We start from the raw sequence: 24,644 nt of genomic DNA on the forward strand, positions 1-24,644 counted from the left end.
CCCGATCAGCTAGTTTTGGTGGCTAAAAGCCCACGCGTTGTCTTTCCAGCTTAAGTTTCCTTAAATAAACTGGGCATTCATGACTCATGATGTTGTTGGACAAACTTGTTGAATATTCATTTGAGACCTGTACATTTCTCAAGATCTCTCGAAATTGGGATATTAATTGGAAAATATTAATGACGTCTGAGATCAAATCGAAAACAAAATTTCTCAAAGGTTGGATAGTGATTGGAGAATGAAATTGGGTATCAAATCAAGAACTATATGGTCTAAGAATAATTAAATAATGATGTTGGATTTGTTTGTTGGGTAAACAAAATGCAGCTGTTGCCGTATCTACAAATTATCTAGATAAAAATAAAAACCAATGTTGCCGCACAAAAAAGCATAACCCAATGGCGGCCTTAAACTGTGACTGAAAAACTGCTCAGTAGTTTAACTGGTGTTTAAATTTGACTAGAGTTTAAGCAAGCTTAGTTTAAGCTTAGCTTAACTAACTACTGAAAAACCGGGCCTAACATAGCTAGCAGAAGGGAAATGCTAGGTGCAATATTTATGATAAAACTTTTAAATGGATCAATTTCAAGCCCATTCCTTCTGAACGAAGTGAATTTTTGTCTTCCCTCCCGGACGTCGAGACACTTCAAATCTCTTCTGCTAAAACAATGTAGAACGAATTTCGAGCTAAATGAACCTTTTCGGTGTTTATGCGCTATATAACCACCAGAAGTAGAAGCGAAGGCAGGCTTCATTATGTCTTAGTTGTCATTTACATATTTGTTGCAGCAACTGGTGCTTATCTTCCGCCAGTTTTGCGTTTAAACTTGTATTTCTTTTGCTCCACTAAACTTTATTATTTAATATTCCTATTGCGTTGCTACAACAATAACAATACTTGCAACATACTAAGCTACAATTCAAGCTCACATTAATATGAAGTTTCACTTTTAAATTTGGCTTTGTAACTTACAAGAAATATAAATTACCTTAAAGTGAAGTACGAAGCATTAAGCACTAAGCCACAATTTTACTATAAATGTTTTATATATTATATATATATATATATATGTATGTATGTATATACACCTCAGAATAAAAAAATAACAGCAAGAAATATTAGGAAATTGTATGCGTTACTTATTTTCTTGTTGTTGTTGTATTTAACGATAAAGATACTCCCCGAAGGCTTTGTGGAGTGTTATCGATGTTGATGACCTTTTGCCGGATATAGATCCGGTACGTTCCGGCAACAAAACACCATTAAGGTAGTAGCCCGACCATTTCGGGAACGATTTATATGACCACATTAAATCTTCTAAGCCATAACGCCCTCCCCACCCTCTAGTTTCATAAGGAACTTGGGGTCACCAGAGCCTCACCTGCTAAATATGTGCATGATGCATTTATATTTGTAACAGGATTCCCCTCGCGTAGGTGAGGTTGACAATTGGGTTGCGGAAGCTTTGAAGCTATAAAGCTATGTATCGCGCTTATCAACTCCTTGATTACTTATTTTCTTCTTTTTTATTTTCGTTAATTAAAAAAAGATAAACTTTGGCGATTCTCTCGGTCTAGGAAGCTTAGCACACGTAGAAAATATTTCACGTTTTCTAGACCAAATATAAAACACTCAGAGAACGCTTAGCTCACGCAAGTAATACCCTTTCCATCTGTTCCTACATTTAGCGCCAACAGTTAAATGTAAAATGTATGGTTTATGTATTCAAAAACTTTGAAATTGTTGTTATTTATTTATTTATTTATCAGTATACAAATTAAACAATTATACAGACCAAGTATACCGACACTTAAATCTCAGATGTAATACATGATATAAACAACATAAGCAGTCATAAATTTTAAAGTAATATTTAAACAGTATTGACCAAACGCTTGACAATTTCAATTAAAGACTTAGAAGTAAGCAAAAGATAAAATGGTGTAAATGTGTTAAAATGTACTCATGAAGGAGCTAGTAAATAATAATTTATGAAATTGACAATAAAGCAAATTAGTAGTAGATAAAATATATACAGAATAGAATTTATACAGAATTTCATTACATACATATAAAAATAATGATCACAACGCAAATTTTTCAAACCAGTTTCAAGTAACTGGTACTTCAAATTTGAAACAGAGGATTGAACAATATATCACGGTTTAGCGTTCTTTGCTTCATTTCGAATTACAAATTTAAAGTAGTTAAAAGGTATTTTTTAATACCAAGAAACGAGTCGCAGACGTCTAAATTTTTACAGTGTTTATTAAAATCACGACATAAACAGTGAAGTGGTTCGTGCATTTCATAATTCGACCTGCATGTAGCTACAAAAATTGATTGAAAATGTCTAGATGGCCTATAGAAACGTTAAACTTAATTTCGCCAAGCAAAAATGAACTATTTATTGACCCTCTTATTAATTTAACAATAAATAAGACTCCAAGCAACTCCCTGCGGCTCTGCAATGTGGGCAGCTGTATTAGTTTTAACCGGCTGCAATAGGGGGGAAGATTTTTAGAAGGATCCCATGGTAAGTGTTTTAAAGCGAAAAGCAAAAATTGTTTCTGGACCGATTCCAGCTTGTCAGAATGAACCTGATAACGCGGATTCCAAATTATTGAAGCATATTCCAAAGTAGGTCTGACCAATGATGTAAAAAGAGTTTTTGTAACGTATGGATCATTAAATTCTTTAGATCAACGTTTAACAAAAGCCAAAGTACCTTTAGTGCTATTCACGCAAGATTCAATATGAAGTTTAAAATCGAGTTTTGGGTCCATAGTAACGCCTAAATCAATAAACTTAGTGACTTGCTTGATTACATAGTCGCCAATAACATAATTATGGGACTGGAAGGACTTCCTTGTAAAACACATGAACTTACATTTAGGTAGGTTTATTGACATGGCGTTTACATTACACCAGTCATCAAGACTATTCAGATCAGCCTGAAGACATGCCCTATCCACGGGTGAGCGGATAGGCATTACAAGTTTGACATCATCAGCGTACATCAACAGCTTGCAGCTCTTCAAAACACTAGGAAGGTCATTAATGAAAAACACGAACAAAACCGGACCAAGATGGCTGCCTTGAGGAACACCAGAAGTTACGTTTATGAACCGAGACCGACAATTGTTAAATATAACTGTTTGTTTTCTTTCCTTCACATAAGAAGAAACCCAAGATAGAAACAAAGGAGGAAACCTAACCGATCAAGTTTGAGTAAAAGTATAGAATGAGAAACTTTATCAAATGCCTTACTAAAATCAGTATAAATAATATCAACTTCACAATTAGTCTTAAAACTGTTGGATACAAAGTTTGTAAACTCGAGTAAGTTGGACACCGTTGATTTACCCTTACAAAAGCCATGCTGTGAAAAGTCAATTAATGAAGATACTCTAAAAGCATGTTTTGTGATAATCAATTCGAATAGCTTAGGAATAGTGTTGAGTTTGGCTATTCCTCTATAATTTATAACACACGTTCTGCTTCCATTTATGAAAAATTAAGTTATACCATTCTTGTCACAGTTACCTAATATTTAATGTTCATGGATAAAAAATGTGTCACAGTAAAATTAAAAACTGTCTATGTTTGCTATGGTTTCTAGACGGAGAGAATAATACCCCTACTATATTACGAAAACTATATAAACCTTTTTTTTGCGAAAAATTTTCAAGTTTTTAGTAAGTTTTAATATTATTTTTTTGAATTGAAAAAAAAAAAACTTTAACTTGAAATCTGTTTTCAACAATATTCGAAAATTCGGGTTGTTTTTAAAAATTAAAATCTCGGAATTTTTATTTAGAATTCTAGAACACTTTAGGGAATGCATATGGTACGAGCTTTAATTCTCACAATTCGCATTAATTTTTTACAATTTGTACAACTATACTTCGTATCGAATAAAATTTAAAACATTATTCGGGTAAAAATTGTCAAAAATCAATAATAAAATAAAATGTTTTCAATTTTCATGAAGATTTTAAAACAATTCTTCAATTTTTTCGAAAATATTTTTGAAATGGACTTGCAAAATTTTTTTTTGATATAATTTATTCATTCACGAAAATTAAAACAGGAAGAAAACAAGTGAGCTAATTTTATACACATTTTTGTTGCTATTTTTTTACCCGTGGGTGTAATTTTTACATACCAGTGTACACTCAATTATTTTCATTCGTTTCTTACTTTTATTTTCATTTCACACGCCTCCCAACCCAGTTAAGTTGCTGGAGTGCCAATGAATTTTGAATTACAAACTTTGGCATCACTTCTGCGATTTTACTTTATTAGTCTTTTATGTCTAAAAGCGAAATTGTAGCTGTTTTCAAAAGTTTTATTTTGGGTTAAGCCAGGTCTGCATCGATGTTGCGTCTACATCCATATTTCGAAGGCTTTGCACTTTTGGTGTGAGAATTTATTAGTTAAGAACTATGATCGTTCTTCATTTTTCAGGGGTTTGTTTGAATCTGTGGGTATAGATGGCAATATTTCTTGCATCTTTGGCTTCCTAAACTGGGAGGATTGCTCGAAGGCAAGCAGTGATCCGCTGCATTTTGGAACATCGGAAACTAGTACGAAAAAAAAAAAAACAAAAACGTACCGCATCTAAAACCGTTGAAGGACTGGCGACAACAAAAATAATCCCCAAAAACCTCTCGCCTCGATCCTCTATCAAATCGGAGCTCTCTCTCTATCAAATCGGAAATCTCTCATCATTTCCAATATTCCGGCGTGGATTGAAACGATCCCACCAAAGATTCCTTCTATAAAAGCTTAAAATAGACATACGCGTGCATCTTTTAAATCAAATATGCTGGCACTAACTTCCAGGTTTGCAATTAATGTGCCTTAAACCGCAGTCGGAGTGTTGCAACCTCCACAATGTAACATCTCTCAAAATGAGAGGTTCAGTAAAAGGCAGTAAGTAAGGTGCAACTCATTAGCTCATCACCTCAAACTTTTGCTTTCTTTCACGTCATATGGCCATACTCCAAACATCTTTAAGAGAACAGAGTTAGGAAGTTGAGAACAACAGAATCAAGGGATTAAAGAACTTGTCTCCGTTTCAGTCGGACTAGTACTGTTGCGAGCAAGCAATGGAGCTCCGCTAGAACTTCATAGCATTTTGTTGAAATGTATTTGCCGATACACCAGCAATAATCGTAGCGTCTTGTTCGTCTGAAAAGTACTCAGAATTAAACTACAGTAGCTTCTGTTATCTATATGAAATACATGTGTTCTGATTCGAAGACGTGAACAAATCATTTCTTTGAAATTCCACGAAATCGAATACAATTTGAATCTTTTGTTAATTATCAGAAACTACAAGTAAATTATTAAGCTCTATCTATGTATGTATGTATGTACAAAGAGTATTGCACTGACCTTGCTGCTTCATAGATAAAAGAGTCATCGTGGTTACTAGTAAATAGTGAAACTTATTTAAAATGCCAGCCAAACATCTTAAACTGAAAAGCAAAATAAGAAAAAAAAGAACAAAAACTAGATTAACAGAATATGTACCCATTAACTTAGATACACGGACCATTTATACGAGCTACAAATGTTTATAGTCGTCTTTTTGCGCTAGATATATTTTACGAATTTGTTACTTTTGGTTTTTGTACAACTTATCAAATACCACGTTTTTACAATTGCATTGAAACAAAAGTAGACAAATAAAATACTTGATACGAAATTTCAATATAGTGTTTTCGAAATGGGTGTAAACCCATAAAGAAGGAAAATGAGTTTCGAGGATAAAAAAAAAATGTAAAGGATGATAGAGGTCTGAAAGCATTAAATTAATGATTTCAGCGCGAAATTCTCGAACAAATCGAGAACCGCTCGCACCATGACAACATCAGATCAAATCTTTTGAAAAGCAGGATGTATCAAAACAAATTGAAAAGTGTTTGATGTTAAGCAGACGAGAAATACCAAAAATCTACGGACGTTTGGAGACACAAAATGTTATTGAATAAAAACGAATTACCCTGTGTGACACTAAAGTTTTATTATACCTTTCATGAACATGAAATGGTATATTAACTTTGGTCCGATGTTTGTAACGTTGAGAAATATAGAAGATAGACTCACCATTTAGTATACCGAATTGATCAGGGCAACGAACTGAGTTGATATAGCCATGTCCGTCTGTCCGTCCGACTGTCTGTTTGAACGCAAACTAGTCCCTCAAATTTTGAGATACTTACTTACTTACTTAATTGGCGCTTAACCGTCTAAACGGTTATGGCCGTCCAATAAGGCGCGTCAGTCGCTCCTTCGCTCCGCCAACTGGCGCCAATTGGTCACACCAAGGGAGTTTAAATCGTTTTCCACCTGGTCCTTCCAACGGAGTGGGGGCCGCCACCTACCTCTACTTCCATAGGCGGGTTCCGATAGAAACACTTTCTTGGCCGGAGCATCATCTTTCATTCGCATAACATGGCCTTGCCGGCGCAGCCGCTGCGTTTTAATTCGCTGGACTATATTGATGTCTGCGTACAGCTCGTCAGCTCGTACAGCTCATCATTAAATCTTCTTCGGTACTCGCCATCGCTAACGCGTAGAGGTCCATAAATCTTTCGAAGAACTTTTCTCCCGAACACTGGTTCCCAAATAAACGAAGTCGTTTACTATTTCGAAATTATGGCTGCCAACAGTAGCGTGGTTGCCAAGGCGCGTATGCGCTGACTGATTTTGAGATATCTCAATGAAATTTGGCACAAGGATGTATTTTTGTATTATATTAGACATTTGTCGGATCTGGTAGGATCGGACCACTATAACATATATGTATCTCCCATACAACCGATCGTTCAGATAAGACGATTTTGGTCATTCCTGTCGCAATTTAGAAAGTATAAACGTGAAACTCGGTGATATATATTCTAATATATCATATAAGATTTCATGAAAAAATCATTTCGATCGGAGTTATATATAATATATATCCCATACAACCGATCGTTCAGATAGAACGATTTTTACCCATTTATAATAATAATAATACCCAACGGATTAATACCCTCCAAAGCCCGCCCAACCGAAGCGAGGGGCCGTTATATCAAATGAACTAGAATGAGTGTTGAAATCATGACACAAACACCGAAAAGGTTCATTTAATTCCAAATTAGTTCTACACTGCCTCAAAAGAAGAGGTTTATAAAATCTTGACACTCGCGATGGGACGTTAAAGTTTACTTCGTTTAAGAGAATTGTGCTAGAAATCAATCCATTCAGTATTTTAGCCATAAATATTACGCCTAGCATTTCTCTACGACTTGCAAGAGTTGGAAGATTGATAAGCTTCAACCGACTAGTATAAGGGGGAAGATTATACGCAGAGTCCCACTGAAAATTTCTTAAATAGAAAATCAGAAATTAGTTTTGTACTGATTCAAGTCTATCTGCATGAACTCGATATTTAGGATTCCAGACTATTGATCCGTATTCTAATATTGGTCTAACTAAAGTGGTGAAAAGTGCTTTAGTTACATAAGGGTCACTAAATTCCTTGGACCACCGTTTCACGAATGAAAGAACACCTCTAGCCTTATTGACAGTACCATTAATATGAAGGTTGAAAATAAGTTTAGTATCTATCGTGACTCCCAAGTCCACAAAATAGTTTACTGATGAAAGACAAAAATTATTAATTACATAAGAGGCTGCTGGCAAAGATTTCCGAGAGAGGGACATGAATTTACATTTATTGAGGTTAAGCGACATTGAATTCACGTTGCACCAGGTAACTAGGCAGTTTAAATCCTCTTGAAGCAAGGGACGTTCTTCGGTAGACGCATAAGACCTAAAAAGTTTTACATAATCGGCATACATTAGGATTTTGGAATATTTTATTGTGGTACAAATATCATTAATAAATAGCAAGAACAGAATTGGATCTAGATGACTGCCCTGTGGGACGCCAGAGGGAACATCAATGACATTAGAAAGAGTATTTTTAAAAATAACTTTTTGCGTTCGATCGCCACTTACAAAGCCTGAAAGCACTCATAGTCAAAACAAATGTCAAATTCTTTTAGAGCTGCTTACTTTGCCACATGGCGCTGGTGATGCGCTATTTGTCGCTGTCCATGCAAATAAATACAAGCTATCTACTCATTTGGCAGCGCACAATGCTCCATCAAAAATCTTATTTGGCGGGGCTTTAAGAAGTGTATGCATACCCATTGTTGTTTAAGTTTAGAATAGCAATTTGCAAACTAATATAACTGTAACTTTTGTTACTACCAACCGATAATAAGTTACAGTCATATTAATATGCAAAGGATGATTCTAAACTTAGCAAACCGTGAGCCAAGTCAATATTCTAGAGTCAGTAGTCGACGCAACAGACCTGGGGAGCGAACGCTTAGCATGGGCCGTGAGGCGTTAGAAGTGCGCCGAATACTTAAAAACAACAAAAAAAATGCTTTTCAGTGTAATAAAAATTTTATCAGTGTACGATTTCGATAGCCGATTAGAATACCTTTCCAATGGTACCAAGATCTTGGAAATCGGTTGAGCCATTCCGTAGTTATCACAGCTCAAAATTACCTATTACCGTATTTTTCACGCATTTTTCACAACTTTGACACCTTGCCACGCCCACAATTTTTCAAAAATGCAATTTCTAAAAACGAGGTGGTGTTTTTATAGGTAAAGTGTACCTCTATGCAAAATTTCATCAAAATATGAGGGGGTCGGGTTCAAAATGTGCTTTTTTTTATAGGTTTTGATATGAAATTCATCATATCGCAAGTACGTGAATGTTAAATAGCAAAATTTGGTATAAAGCTTCAGTAATATTGAAACAACCTGTACTTGTCACAAAAGAGCATGAAAATAAAACGAGGGTTCAGAGTAACGTCTGACACCTTTGTATTACAGCACATTGTGTCAGCCTTATTTTTACCCAATTTAGTTTTTTTAGTCTCTGAATATGTCATCAGATCTACGGCAGGATTATATACAAAACGTAGCTAATTAAAACAGGGAAAGTGCCCTAAACTTCCCGGCATTACGCCGAATTGAGCGGTACTAGGTTATTGAAATGCAGACGTCCAAGTAAGTTTGAATAAACCATACTGTCACAGAGCTTGAATGAAATATAAAAAGTGCCTGTCTCGAAAAAGTTGTAGAAAAATTAAATTAAAGGTCGGCAATAAAAGCAGAACTTGTAAACATATCCGTTAAAGTGCGAAAAAAGGGCAGTAAAAATGGGACATCGTTTTTCCCAATAAAATGAGGGCACATCGATTCATAAGGCGAAGACATTCCAGATCATTCAATTAAAGGTGGACACATAATGTTAGTAAAGGGGGATGCGCATGCAATCAAGTAATATGGAGGAGGCGGTACACGTTTATACCGATGGTTTCAATGTAATGGGAGGAATACGGTCTGTGGTAAACTGTGCTGATCCGGAAATAAACAGATCCCACAAGCTGCATATCTCTGTAGTATTTATGTAGCAGTAGAAACACCGGAAGGAAATAGCTTAAAGCGCAGCCGCGTCAGCTTTTATATTAGCAGCCAGGCAGCAATTAAGGGTGCCATAGCTGCACATGATGGATAAAGCAGGACAGGCGGTGATCCAAGCAAGCGGCTGTAATGTGTCGAAGGTGATGTGCCGACGTAGAAACGATCGAGTATGTTTTGTGCTCGTGTTCTGCACCAGCCAGGCTTAGACTCCAGTTATAAGGAGTGATACATATCAGATCTAGAAGAAGCAAGTGGCATAGGTTCTAGAAAGCTTATATGTAGTATTTGCCAAGAGGACGGATTATTTAATTGGGTTTTCAGTTTGGTCGTTAAAAAAACTTTTGGTAACACTTTGGAGTAATTTTTCGAAATTACTACTTTAAGCCCATAAATGGTTCCGAAATAGTCTCGAATTAAGAAGTTATTCCTGAAGTGATGCTAAATTGCACCAAAATTGCATCGAAATAGTTTTGAAATTATCCTTTAAATAATCCCGAAGCCATTCCGAAATGCCCCAAGGAAGTCCCAAAATGGTTCAGGAATATACTATACAATTTCATGCCCTTCAAAATTTGATTGAAGTCAGTCAATACGTTATACATTGACAACTGTGGCACATACCTCCATATTACTTGATATGCATGTGCATCCCTCTTTTATGAATGGCATTATGGAACCACCTTTAATCGAATGATCTGTTATGGAAAAAAGCCATAAGTCTCGTTTTTACTGCCTTTTTTCCCTTACAGCACTTTTACGGATATTTATTTCTATAAGTTTCGCTTCTATTTAAGTTCAAATATTCTTGTTTCTATTAGAAATAAAATTTAACAAAAAACAATGCAAACTCTTAGAATTAAAAGAAAAATTAAGTGAGAACTTTCCTTTCGGAACAGTCTTTATTGTGTGAATAAAGAAAAATATATTGGACACGTTCAAATTCCTTTAGGATAAGGGTCACTATTTGGATCCTTTTAATCTTTTGCAAAAGAGTGATTTCAGAGGGGAAAATTATAATGAAATATGGGCATTCCTCATCTCATTATTAGTTGTAGCATTAGCGAGACCACATTTATTGTATTCTGGCGCCAATGACAATTTACAAAAGTCACCATCATAGCGTGAACAGCGCTCATACGCAAGTATGCTACTCCTTCATCGGTGCCATAGGGACAGTCTTTGATAGTATTCCAACTGAAATTATAGTTGTCATTGTTAAAGAATACACATGTTTTTAAACACCAGCCTTAATTAATCCACTTTTTATGCATCGCAAAGCAATGATTACATGGAATCAGTATCTCCTCATCATCGGCTCATCTATTGTCGTATTTACCTATCGCCTTTTGTTGTACGTTGGAACATTCGATGACCCCATTTAACTTGGTAACACAATTTTGTTTTGTAACCTTGCCAGAACCTCACTCTTTTCGTAATTTTACTACCTACCTACCTATATTGTCTGTCATAATTTTTTTCCTATGCAGCTCTGGCTGGCTATTGTCCAGCTCAATGTTGTTCAATAGTGGTTATGTAGCGTGGTGGCCATTATTTGTATCAAGTTTATGTTTACGTATAACACTATTATATAAATATATGAATACCAGAGAACTACAGAAGTACACTGAAACTTAGCAGTACATCGCATTAACTGTCATAGATTTGAATGCATATAAAATTTAATTGTACTTTTGGACGTCGGCTGCCGTTTAGAAAATGCCCCATATCGGAAAAATATTGAAAAACGCTGTGTGTTAGATTTTATTTGAGAACGTCCTACTTAAATTCCTTTCAAAAACGCCGTATCTCAGAATTTTATTAAAAAATGGTTCACATATATCGAGGCCTAGCAATTTTGAAGAAGTGGGTAGAACCAGAACTCCCACTGGGAACGACCGTTCGTAGCTGTTTCGGGATTGTTTGAAGTATCATATCGGAGCTATTAAGATTACAGAATAGTTTGGGGATGGTTTTGTATAGTTTTCTGAATAAGTTGCGGCTGACTTTCAGAATCATTTTGGCACTTTCAGGGACATTTTTGTATTATTTCCAGATAATTTGATTTCGGGACTATTTAGAGACTGTCTTCGTATCATTTGGGTATTATTTTCGTTAATATTTCAGGACCATCTCCCGAATATATCGGCATTATTTTCAGGACAATTTCGAAATCATTGTAAAATATCGGAACATTTTCGACATCATTACCTCTCTTCCTGGGAACACTTGTTTCAAATCATTAAAACTCTGTTAAGTCTATTCTTCCTAGACCTAGAATATTGTTACGAATATTAGCAAAACTAAGGGGTGCTGCTATCTCTAAGCCGATGCTAAGTAGTGACGCGAATTCACATCAATAATTCAATCATTATGTATCTACATAAACGAAACAATAATTGCGTCTACACATATGTGCTATGTACGTATACGAGCAGCGGAGAGTCAATGCACAAACACATGCATATATCTGAGATACTCCTATAAGTATGCAATGAGAAAAACTATAAAATTGTGCAATTGTAGTTACAGCTGAGAAGTTTGAGAGCTACTGGACTAGTAGATTCTGGAAGCGCCTAGAAGATGCGAAGGTTGAAATCAAAGAGTATAAAAGGCGGCAATTGTAGAGGCGCAGGAATTCAGTTTGATTTGAGTTGTCAAGCAGTTTCAACTAAGACGCTATCTAGCGAGCAAGAGCAGTATTATTTTGAATAGTAGAGTTTCATTTGAGCTATCAATCAGTTTGGTTATTAAGCAAGCTATTTGTTGCACAGTTTGAGTGTTATTGTGAAGTACTTTAATAAAGGCCATTTGCATTATTACAAATTGGAGTTATTTATTCAACAGTTTAGTGATTCGAACTTAGCAGAGGATTGCAAATAAGAGGATTTGCAAGTAAATTCGTTACAATATTTTGTATGTGCATCAAATCTGAACCTAACCAATGTTGGAAAACTGGGCTATGCATTAAAATTTGAATTTTCAATTCAGCAACATTTTAGGTTTTATGCAGCAGCTTCAGTCGCAAGTAAAGGATAGTAAATAAACAAGTAAGGAAGTCTAAGTTCGGGTGAAACCGAACATTATATACCCAGCTGTACACTTGAAATGCTGTTGTTGTTTTTTTGTGTGCTTAGTAGTGTTACAAGGCTGCGCAATAATACATATACATACATATGGTTCTATTCTGAACTAATTTTCGTTTAAAGGGAACAAAACGGATACAGGGGCTAACACCAATGACCTTGAGCGGGTAATAATGCAGTTTTCCTTCAAATATGGGGATTTCCCTACTGTTTATTTTAAAATAAAGATATAACAGAACAATAAACATAAACACACAAGTGCCATTGTAATAAAAAGCGTTATTACAAGAAAAGGGGAGGGTTATTAACGAAATTTTCCAACTTTTAATAGAAATAGCTTATTACCTGCATCTACGTACTTCTGCAAAATCTTTTATATAAAATAAGGCGATTTAACCGATTTAGTCCATTTTTACTGAAAATATTTCCTGTTAAACAGCAAATTTTTCGTCGGGTTATGGCTCCAGAAACGTTTAGAAATGCAACGTAAGAAAGAGGCAGTGCCACGCCCATTTTTCAAGATTTGAATTTTTCCCATTTCATGTTATAACGACACAATACGATTGGTACAAAACTATTTTTCGCTAAGATTTAACTTATTATTTTTGCCTACGACCTTTTTTAAAGTCATTTATATAAAAGTGGGCGTGGTCCTTAATCAATCTCTCCCATTTTTTCTAGAAATATATTTGCTGCTATATGGAAAATTTGTGTATCCAATTTTATTACAACCCGTTAATTTTTCTTCGAGTTATGGCTCCCGAAACATAGAAAATTGCTTAGTCATGAAAGGAGCAGTGCCACGCCCATTTTTTAAAATTGGCGTTTTTCCTATTTATTGTTATAAATCCACTTGGGAAATGAAATACCATTGATATAAAGATCTTTTTCGCAAAGATATATCTTATTTTATTCGTCCACGATCCTTTTAAAAATATTTTATATAAAAGTGGGCGTGGTCCTTAACCGATTTCGTTAATTTTTCTTCGAAGCATTCCTTATAGTAAAAGCAACCTCTCTGCCGTTACGATAGATTCAACGATTCTTGATTTATGATTAATAATATTTGTAAAATTGGTTTTATCACAAGTGGGCGGTGCCACGCCCATTTAAAAATTTTTTTTTTTCAAATGTTTATCAAGAGTCTCAATATCAGTCCACAAGTCAAATTTCAACATTCTAGGTGTATTATTTACTAAATAATTAGGTTTTTTGTCTTTTCCAAAATGTTATATATATAAAAAGGCGTGGTTATCATCCGATTTCGCTCATTTTCAATACCAATCTATTCTGGATCCAGATAAGCTCGTGTACCAAATTTGGTGAAGATATCTCAATAATTAATCAAGTTATCGTGTTAACGGACGGACGGACAGGCGTACATGCCTAAATCAAATTTTTTTTTCGATACTGATGATTTTAATATATGAAAGTCTATATCTCGATTCCTTTATACCTGTACAACCAACCGTTATCCAATCAAAGTTATAATACCCTGTGTACAAGTACAGCTGGGTATAATAAATAAGGGAGTGCCCGATATCAATATGGAACGGTTTTTAATGTAACAGACTCATGCAGTTCTCTGATGCTTATGTTTATGTGCTTATGTTGTGGATTTTAAAGAAGTATTTGTGTTATACTTAACTAATAGCTTATTAATTATTTTTCCTTTGCTCCCTATTTCCATACAACCCAGGTTATGGCCGACGTGAGGTGGTTGAATTTCTACTAAATAGTGGCGCTTCCATACAGGCATGTGACGAAGGTGGCTTACATCCATTACATAATGCTTGTTCTTTTGGACATGCTGAAGTTGTACGATTATTGCTAAAAGCTGGAGCAAGTCCGAACACAACAGACAATTGGAATTATACACCACTGCATGAGGCGGCGAGTAAAGGTAAAGTCGATGTTTGCATAGCATTGCTACAACATGGCGCCAATCCGAATATACGTAATTCGGAACAGAAAACGCCATTAGAATTGGCTGATGATAATACACGCCCCGTACTAACTGGAGAGTATCGTAAAGATGAGCTCTTGGAAGCGGCAAGGTCTGGCGCTGAAGATCGTTTATTGGCGCTGCTAACACCACTCAATGTAAATTGCCATGCTAGTGATGGCCGGCGATCGACACCGCTTCATCTTGCGGCCGGTTACAATCGTATCGGTATTGTGGAAATTCTCTTGGCGAATGGCGCTGATGTGCATGCAAAGGATAAAGGAGGTTTGGTACCATTACACAACGCTTGCTCCTATGGACATTTTGAAGTGACTAAATTGTTGATTAAAGCTGGGGCTAATGTGAATGCAAATGATTTGTGGGCTTTTACGCCATTACATGAAGCTGCGTCAAAGAGTCGAATCGAGGTTTGTAGCCTGCTGTTGAGCAAAGGTGCAGATCCGACGTTACTTAACTGTCATAATAAATCGGCTATCGATTCAGCGCCTACACGCGAACTACGTGAACGGATTACATGTAAGTTAAATAAAATTTTGAAAATCATAATACTGTACAGCATTTGGCTGAGAATTGTGACAAATCCTTTTGAAGATATTTATTCATAAGCAAAACAGGAATGTCCCTGTTTTTCGAAGTTAATCTCCAAAATATTGATATTTTCTTTTGAAGTTGGCCCCTAATGTATGTATTTTATTAATTAAACGGTTTTATTTAGCTGGACTTGACAGGCCGGCCGCACGGCCGTTGTGAACGAATTTTGTAATTGAAATTTAAGTAATTTCCCGATAAGCTACATGCTTGAAACTTGGAATATAGTTCAGAACCCGATCACAATGCAATAATAAGAAAAAAGGCCTCCGATAGGTGGCGCACTGATCGAAGTATTTCAAAAAATCGTATTTGTGGTCCCATTTGGTTCATATTTGGAACACATAATACATACATGAATAGAAAGCGAACTATGAAAAAAATCGCCGCTAGGTGGCGCAAGGATCGAGATATTCAAAAAAATCGTATTTGCGGTCCGTTTGGGCTCATATTTGGAACACATATACATTTATTTAATTGTCTGATCAACGCCCTAGATTGATGAGGAGTGTGATGACTAGTACCGAGGACCTACCTAATTATTTTCTAGCTTTTTGTATTATTATTACTTCATGTAAGTATTGTTTTCAATAAAACCGTTTTTTTAATTATTTTATTTATTTATTGTTTTAAAAAAATATTTTAAACAAACATTTAGTCATGGTAGCTGCTATTAAAGGTGTTAAAAGGCAGATATTCGAAAAAATTAAAAGCGATAAATTACACAGTTACACATAGAAGTTGGCCGTTCTGGTAATGCGAAACATCTATTCATTCCCATGCATTTTGATGCGCTGAGTCCGAACCAGCTATCAGAGTCTACCTAATCTCAAAACACGGGCATCACTAGTTTTTCAGTTTTTTGATGTTCGAGCCGAATCACGGTCCGTTTGTTGTTGTTGGTGGTGGATTCAGACTCAGTGCATTACACAGCCACGCCTTTGAGCCTTTATAATACCTGTTATTATAAGCTGGAAAAGAAAACAACTTATACAGTACAAATAAGAAAAGAAAGCAGACAAGGCCTACATTTTTACTCTTTTAATTTTTTAAATGCATTAAATTACAGTTTCGATCTTAAAAAACAGAAAAGCTGTTTTTTGGCTTATGGCTGAACTCTCAAAAAAAAAAAAAAAAAAAAATCGTTTGGTCCAAGACAAAAACAAATAAAAGGTTTTTCGTAAAGTATAAGTTGATTCTAATCATTTGTGGTTTTTATTTATTTTTTTTTTTTTCAGATGAATTCAAAGGACATTGTGTGCTTGACGCCTGCAAAAAAAGCGATACAGCGCGTCTAAAAAAATTCCTTTCATCCGAAACTGTTAATTTTGTGCACCCATATACAGGCGATACACCGCTACATGCTGTCGCCATATCTATTGATCCTAAACGCAAACAAATTGCTGAAATTCTCATACGTAAAGGTGCTCTGCTGAATGAGAAGAACAAAGCGTTCCTCACACCACTACATCTAACAGCCGAACATCTACATTACGATGTCATGGATACATTGTTGAAGAACGGCGTTAAAGTGAATGCGTTGGATGGTCTTGGGCAAACTGCATTACACAAATGCGCCAGAGATGAACAGGCGGTACGCTTACTTCTATCGTATTCCATTGATACAACTATCATATCATTAGAAGGATATACAGCGGCGCAACTTGCTTCTGATGCGGTGCTGAAAATACTCAAAGATCCGCCAGATACTGAAACACATTTATTAGAAGCCGCCAAAGCCGGTGATTTAGATACGGTGCGTCGTATTGTGCTTGCTAATCCGCACACAGTTAACTGCCGAGATTTGGATGGACGTCATTCAACACCATTGCATTTTGCAGCTGGTTTCAATCGTGTACCAGTTGTTGAGTTTTTATTGGAACATGGCGCTGAAGTGCATGCTGCTGATAAGGGTGGTTTGGTGCCACTACATAACGCTTGTTCGTATGGGCACTACGAAGTCACCGAGTTACTGGTGAAACATGGCGCTAATGTTAATGTGTCTGATTTATGGAAGTTTACACCGCTACATGAAGCAGCAGCTAAAGGCAAATATGATATTGTTAAATTGTTGTTGAAACATGGCGCTGATCCTTCAAAGAAAAATCGTGATGGCGCCACACCAGCCGATTTGGTTAAAGAGTCTGATCATGATGTGGCAGAATTGTTGCGCGGCAATTCTGCGCTCTTAGATGCCGCAAAGAAAGGAAATTTGGCGCGCGTTCAACGTTTAGTCACGCCCGAGACGATCAATTGTCGTGACGCACAAGGACGCAATTCCACACCATTACATCTGGCAGCTGGTTATAATAATTATGAAGTGGCTGAGTATCTGCTTGAGAATGGTGCCGATGTAAATGCACAAGACAAAGGTGGTTTAATACCTTTGCACAATGCTTCCTCCTATGGGCACTTGGATATAGCAGCATTATTAATCAAACATAAGACTGTGGTGAATGCCACCGATAAGTGGGGTTTTACGCCACTTCATGAAGCTGCGCAAAAAGGACGCACACAGCTTTGCGCGCTACTCCTCGCGCATGGCGCAGATCCGTATATGAAAAACCAAGAAGGCCAAACACCAATCGAATTAGCGACAGCGGATGATGTGAAATGTTTGCTGCAGGATGCGATGACCACATCATTAGCCGATTCGGCGCTTAGCTCGTCACAGCAGTCACTACTTAGCAATTCACCATCACCAGCGCCAACGGCTGTTGGAGCAGCAGCTGCAGCAAGCACATCGTCTGCAAATGCTAGTAACAGTCTAACTGCCGCTGCTGCCGCCTGCAATGCACTTTCACCTACAACTGAGACCGTAACACTGCCTTCTGGTGCCTCAATGACGCTTAGTGTGCCTGTGCCGTTACCACTATCAACGCGCATTAGTCCCGCACAGGGCGCCGAGGCGAATTCCGGTGACATGACTAGCTGTGAGGAAGTACCCGATCCCGAATCGATTACGAATGTTGCAAGTTTCTTGTGCAGCCAACAGCTGGATCATCTTATTGATCTCTTTGAACGTGAACAAATCACATTGGAAATACTAGCGGAAATGAGTCATGAAGATTTGAAACAGGTGGGAGTATCTGCATATGGATTTAGACATAAAATATTGAAAGGTATTGCGCAGCTGCGCGCCACTACAGGTAAGCAATTGTGATACGATATATATTTAAAAATGGTTACGTTAAAACATATTTCTTACATCATAACTACTAAGGCATTGGTAACAATGTCAATCCAGGCACTCTACTAGTAGATCTCTTACCAGACGATAAAGAATTTCTCGCGGTTGAAGAGGAAATGCAAGCTACCATACGTGAACATAGAGACAATGGTCAAGCTGGTGGCTATTTTACGCGTTACAATATAATACGCGTAAGTGTGAAGATATTGATTTTTTTTTTTTTTGCTTTTATAAAAATGTTTATCAACTGTTTTAAAGGTTCAAAAGGTACAAAACCGCAAACTTTGGGAACGTTACGCACATCGTCGTCATGAGGTAGCGGAGGAAAATTCCGTACAGGCAAATGAGCGCATGCTTTTTCATGGTAGTCCCTTTATTAATGCTATTGTACAAAAGGGTTTCGATGAACGACATGCTTACATTGGCGGCATGTTTGGTGCGGGTATTTATTTTGCCGAACACAGTTCGAAAAGTAATCAGTATGTGTATGGAATTGGTGGAGGCATTGGTTGTCCATCACACAAAGATAAATCTTGTTATGTTTGTCCAAGGTGAGTTCAGTTTGTTATTGTATTACCATAAAAGATATGCGTGGAATTTAGCACACATATATATATCTTTTGTTCTGTAAGGATCTACTGCCTGATTTTTTTTAATGCGTTTTTTGGAATTACTTCTGAATCATTTCGGGTACATTTTGGGTTATCCACGGCTTATAGCAGCACTATTTCAGAAATATTGCGGAATAATTTTAAGGGTGTCTTCGCGATTTTTCGGATATTTTTGAGACAATTTTATTTTTGGTTTCGGCGGTGTTTTCGTTTATTTTTTGGATTAACTTCGCGATTGTGTTCGGGGTCATTTCGGGCCTCCTTTTAATAGTATCGGAAGTTTTTGAGATCATACCGACACTACGGAATCTTTCTGAAATTAACTCGAAACGCCGAAAATGCCGAATTTATCCAGAGATAGTCCAGACATGATCTCAAAATTATTCCGTAATTTTTATGAAGTAGAGTCGGGATGATCAGTAAACAATCTCGAAATTATCCAGACAGTGGGCTCTTCCAAATTATTGGTCATCTAGGTACCAAATTTCATAGTAATCCGTCCAGCATCTGTCTAGATGTCGCCACTTCCAAACAATTAGATTTATTACCATTTTTTAAATCCTAAAATTTTTCTTTTTGCAGGCAACTACTACTATGTCGTGTTGCTTTAGGCAAATCATTCTTACAATATAGCGCAATGAAAATGGCTCATGCACCACCAGGACATCACTCGGTTATTGGACGTCCGTCAGCTGGTGGCTTGCATTTTGCTGAATACGTCGTCTACAGGGGAGAACAGGTCAGTAAAGAAAAGAAACAAAACATATTAGTATAACCAAAACAACGAATTTTATAATACTCCTATCTTATTTGCTTATTTTCAGGCTTATCCCGAATACTTGATTACGTATCAGATCGTTAAACCAGATGACAGTAGTAGTGGCAATGAAGAAACAAGATGATGGCCATCAGTTGGATCTACACCTACAACTACATCCCCTGCACAACAGCAACACCAACAACCACAGTTGCAACAACATCAACTACAACAACAACAATTGCAACACCAGCAACAAATGCAACAAATAACTCATCAACCGCCACATCAGCAACAAAAGCAAAAACACCACAGCACTACAACACCATCAACACATCAACCGCATCCACACCCAAAATTGCAACAGCAGCACTCACTGCCACTGCAACTGCAGTATCATACACATGTATTCCATCAGCAACAACAACAGCAACAAGTAACTACGACACAACCATCGCCAGCAGGTATGTTTATTAGTCAAACTGCTGGACTTATTACGACTATTGCTAATGGTGACTTGTTGAGTCGTAACGGTGGCGGTGGTGATATGTCTCCACTCTCTTCGAGCAACTCATTTTCATCGGTGGATACCAATCAAACGTTGCTCAACTCGATTGCCCATCAACAAACACAACATATGCAATTGCAAAATCATCACTCGTCAACGCATATGCTGCCGCCACAAATACCACCACCACACACAAGCAATAGTAATAGTACAAATCGTCATACTGCAAGTAATCGTTCTTACCGCACTAAATATGGTCAATTTATGATAATCACACCAGCAGTTAGCATTGATCGCGATTATGAGCATGATGAAGCTTTTGGTAGTGGTGGTTCAGCTGCCGCAGCTTTGACCAATAATTTTGATTTTGATGAAGATGTTGCCTATTGCAATGACAACACTAACAATGGTAATGGTAATAAGAGCAATACTAATAGCAATATATTTCGTATGTCACTATTGCAGCATAGCAGCAGTATTGATAGTGGCAATAGTAGTGAAAGCTCATTCCGTTCCAATTATAATCCATATTTGCATCATAGTCGCCAGCACTTATTACCCAAATCAGCACCACATTTCTATACATTTTCTTCGTGGCGTTGGTGTACATTAATTTGTGCTGCAATGCGTTGCTTTGGTGGAAGTCATAATTCGCATGCACCGTATAGCACTAGTTTTGCAAGACCGCCATACCAACGTTCACGTAGCTCTGGTGCACAAACATCACGTTCCTCGCAGCCACATCGACGTTTGCGCTCTTCCTCATTTACAGCCGAAACGGCATTCGAACATTTCTCACAACCGTTTAAAGCGCGTAAAACGCGTGATCATCTCAATAATATCACATACGAATTGTGACGGTGGCGACAGCCTGCACGACGACTTCATCTGTATCAACAATGCCAATTGGAGCTAACGTTTAAAATAGCAACGGCCATTGCTATTGTATTGTTGTTTCAAGGAACAGTGCAAGCGATTGTTATAAAGCAAACGTTTAGCGCAATTTTTGACCTCTTGTATTCATATTTATATTCGCTTTTTCTGGCTGGCACAACGTACGAGCTACATAAATGCGTTATCTTCAGCGCTAGTAGCATAGTGTCGTCGTATTCCAATTTAGACGTTTATTATTATTATAACTAAATCTGAAGGAGAAAAAAAAATTTTTATGAAAGTAATAGTAAAAAACCATTGCTCGTATTAAACTCTTATATTTACTCCATATTTCTTGTATTTTTAACTTCTAATCGTCATGTTAAAATAACTTAAAAAAAATTAAAATGCATACATACATACAAAACATATATATATATAATATGCTAGAATTTTAACTTTAAGTAGCAACGTTTCGAAAAAGTAAACAAATATTGTAAAACAAACAGTTAAAAGAAATCAAAATCAAAAGCAGCAAACAAATCCATGCAATAACCATTCTAACAAAGCGCTCGGCTGAAGTGTTGTTTGGCGGAAACTCGAAACTGACGTTTGTTTACTAATTACAGCAATGCATCCTCGTTCAAATCCTTAAAAATGAAATTTAAGTAAACAAATAGAACAAAAATGATCTTTGGTGTTCTATCATGGTCGTACCATGTTGAAAAATTTGCACTTTTCTCGAGATATAAGTGTCTATTACACTATACATAAAAATCACTTTGTTTCTGGATATTGTACCAAACAAATATTTTTTTAGAAATTGATCTATAAGTAAGAAAGTCATTTCAACCTCTTTCGAAGTTAAACTCCAAAGCATATGTATTGGCTTCGAAAAATTTAAAAGCGATATGTTACAAAGCCACACCAAAAAGTTGGCGAATGTAGTAATGTGATACATATTTTAACAAATTTCGGGAAATTCTGCCTATTTTAAACCTTCTGCTAACGTTGGAATCGCTAAATAAATCAGTCCAATATTTTGTATTACAAAATGGGCTTTTTAAGACTACTTTGGGAGTAGTACAATTATACTTCACAATTATACTTCACTTCGCAACTGATAGTCTGTTTAAATTAAACTAAGATCTAGACGTTTCTTTTGTATCGTCTGCTTGGTTACCATATATATTTGTAGTTTATGTTTATCTTGTAGCCATATGCGGGTGTATGTGTGAGTAACTACTTTGGCTGATGATGACATGTGTTTGTGAGTATCTCTTCGTTGCCTTGTATGTATGTGTGTAAATGATGATTGATTTGTTCATGTACACAAGAGTGACCGCTTGCTTTATTGTTATTGTGCCTTTATTTACTAACAACATAGTTATGCTAACATTCGCCACAATATGGCACCATGCATTTTGATGCGCATTCAGCGAATCTGATAACCTCTAACTCGTGATTTTGTCCCTCTTTTAAGGTAAGAACCAAACAAGCATTCGTTCGGAATACATTTAGATCCATCATCTTTTTGTTTGTGACTGTGTAATTTATCACTTCTTCTTTTTTGAAATTGGAAAAAAGCTTTTCCGAGAATACTCCCAGTGTATTTCTGCCATGAAAAGCTTCATATCGAAAATTTATCTGCCTTGCAGCTGCCACTCGAAACCGGCAAAAAATATATAGGTCCCGTCTCGCTGAGTAAAATTAAAAAGGAACACACGACGCAAATTGTAAGAGAAGCTCGGCCTAAATCTTCTTGGAGGTAAATCGTGCCAAGTATTTTTTTCGAAGATGTGCCATTTGACCTCTTATAATACCTATTATATAAATAAGCTTGAAAAAAAGTATACAATTCAAAAAAGAAAATCAGGCAGGCCATGCCTACATACTTACCTTTTTCATTTGTGAAATATTTATTGAGAAGGGCCAATTTCGAACCGCGAACGTCAATAACTACTTTTGGGAGGCTAATCTCGAAAACAAAGAAACTTCGTTTTTGCTTATGTCTTACCAAAAAAAAAATATATATTTTCATATAGTTAAATTATATTTTGGCGAATGAGGACTAGCATTTTCCCCACAAACTCGCTGGACATATAAGCCACATGTTTTATGCCGACTTCGAACAGCATCTGCAAGGGAGATGAATTTTTGCTGAGAAGTCGTACATAGCAGAAATACCCTGCAAAAGAGCGACACCACTTAGAAAATGTTTTTGCATAGCATTTCACGCGACATAACAGAGCACCCTTTCTTTACACCAGCTCCCAGTTTGCTCATTAAAGTTTCAGATCATAAATGGCACGATAAGGAGGGAGCAGAATCTATTCAACTTTCAACGATTGGATTCATTCTGCTTTAATTTGAACTCGTTTTGGTACAGCAAGGAGTTATAATTAGTTCCAAGGTGGCGAGACAATGCCGGTTTCGGAACCACTCCGCATTGTTTCTAAAACTATAACGAGGACATATACAGCTAGCTTGGTTACGACTTCATGTTAGAACACCTCTGAGTGCAACTTAAAAATGAATACCCTATTGCATGTCGTATAAAGCATGTTTTTAAGAAAGGCGGTAACAAATAATTCAACAAATCGTAAAAATAACAACAACAAAATCTATTTTTGTCGTATATTGCATATTAAAAACGATATATAATTACAACAACAAACCTATACACACATATACATAAATATATATATATATATATATATATATATATATTTTACTTAAGTGACTTTGATTGCGTAACCATAAGTCTTTACATTTTACGATCTTCAATTCATTCTCTATATATATTATTGATATATATATACATACAATGCATACATATGTACTTACATAAATAAATAAATGAACATTGTATGAAAATGATCAAATAAATGATAAAACGAATGTTTAACTTCAATTCAAATTAAAAACTAAAATGTAATACGAAATGAGTTTTATTCGTTGAAAAGGTGCTTAGAAAACGATAAAGAAAAAAGCATAAACCAGCATCGGGAGCTGCGAGATTTCCTAGCAACAGCCTTTCAAACAAGCTAAACTCACCGAATCTTATGAAGTTTACAAGGATGCCTTCCACATCTTCCAGGAGACAGCCCATAAGGATCAAAGGTAAAATATAGCACTACTAACAAGTCTGGATAGTCAGTCCAGGAAGTGGGTCATAGACTCGACAACGAGATGGCTGATCAGTTAGCAAGGTTTAGATAGGCTCTTGTTGTTGTTGTTGTTGTTGTAGCGATAAGGTTACTCCCCGAAGGCTTTGGGGAGTGTTATCGATGTGACGGTCCTTTGTCGGATACAGATCCGGTACGCTCCGGTAACACAGCACCATTAAGATACTAGCCCGACCATCTCGGGAACGATTTATATGGCCAAATTAAACCTTCAGGCCATCCCTCCCTCCCCACCCCCAAGTTCCATGAGCAGCTTGGGGTCGCCAGAGCCCCGTCTGTTAGTGAAACGTGATTGGCCGCTCGAAGGTGAGGTTGACAATTGGGTTGGAGAAGCTATATATTGCGCTACACAACCCCTTGAATCCCTAGATC

General features: G+C 36.6%; 1 protein-coding gene across 1 annotated transcript in view; it reads left to right on the top strand.

Annotated features, from left to right (window-relative positions):
• The window catches only part of Tnks (tankyrase), a 36,563-nt gene extending 12,585 nt beyond the window's left edge, over window positions 1-23,978 (top strand). The window contains 6 exon segments of the mRNA XM_067779482.1: window positions 14,291-15,073; window positions 16,384-18,294; window positions 18,369-18,526; window positions 18,594-18,886; window positions 19,529-19,685; window positions 19,771-23,978. Of these exon segments, the coding sequence (XP_067635583.1) occupies window positions 14,291-15,073; window positions 16,384-18,294; window positions 18,369-18,526; window positions 18,594-18,886; window positions 19,529-19,685; window positions 19,771-21,069 (4,601 nt within the window). The 3' untranslated portion in view covers window positions 21,070-23,978.
• Window positions 23,979-24,644: the final 666 nt, after the last annotated feature.

The sequence above is a fragment of the Eurosta solidaginis genome, chromosome 1, assembly GCF_040869045.1.
Source record: "Eurosta solidaginis isolate ZX-2024a chromosome 1, ASM4086904v1, whole genome shotgun sequence".
Classification (NCBI taxonomy): domain Eukaryota; kingdom Metazoa; phylum Arthropoda; class Insecta; order Diptera; family Tephritidae; genus Eurosta; species Eurosta solidaginis.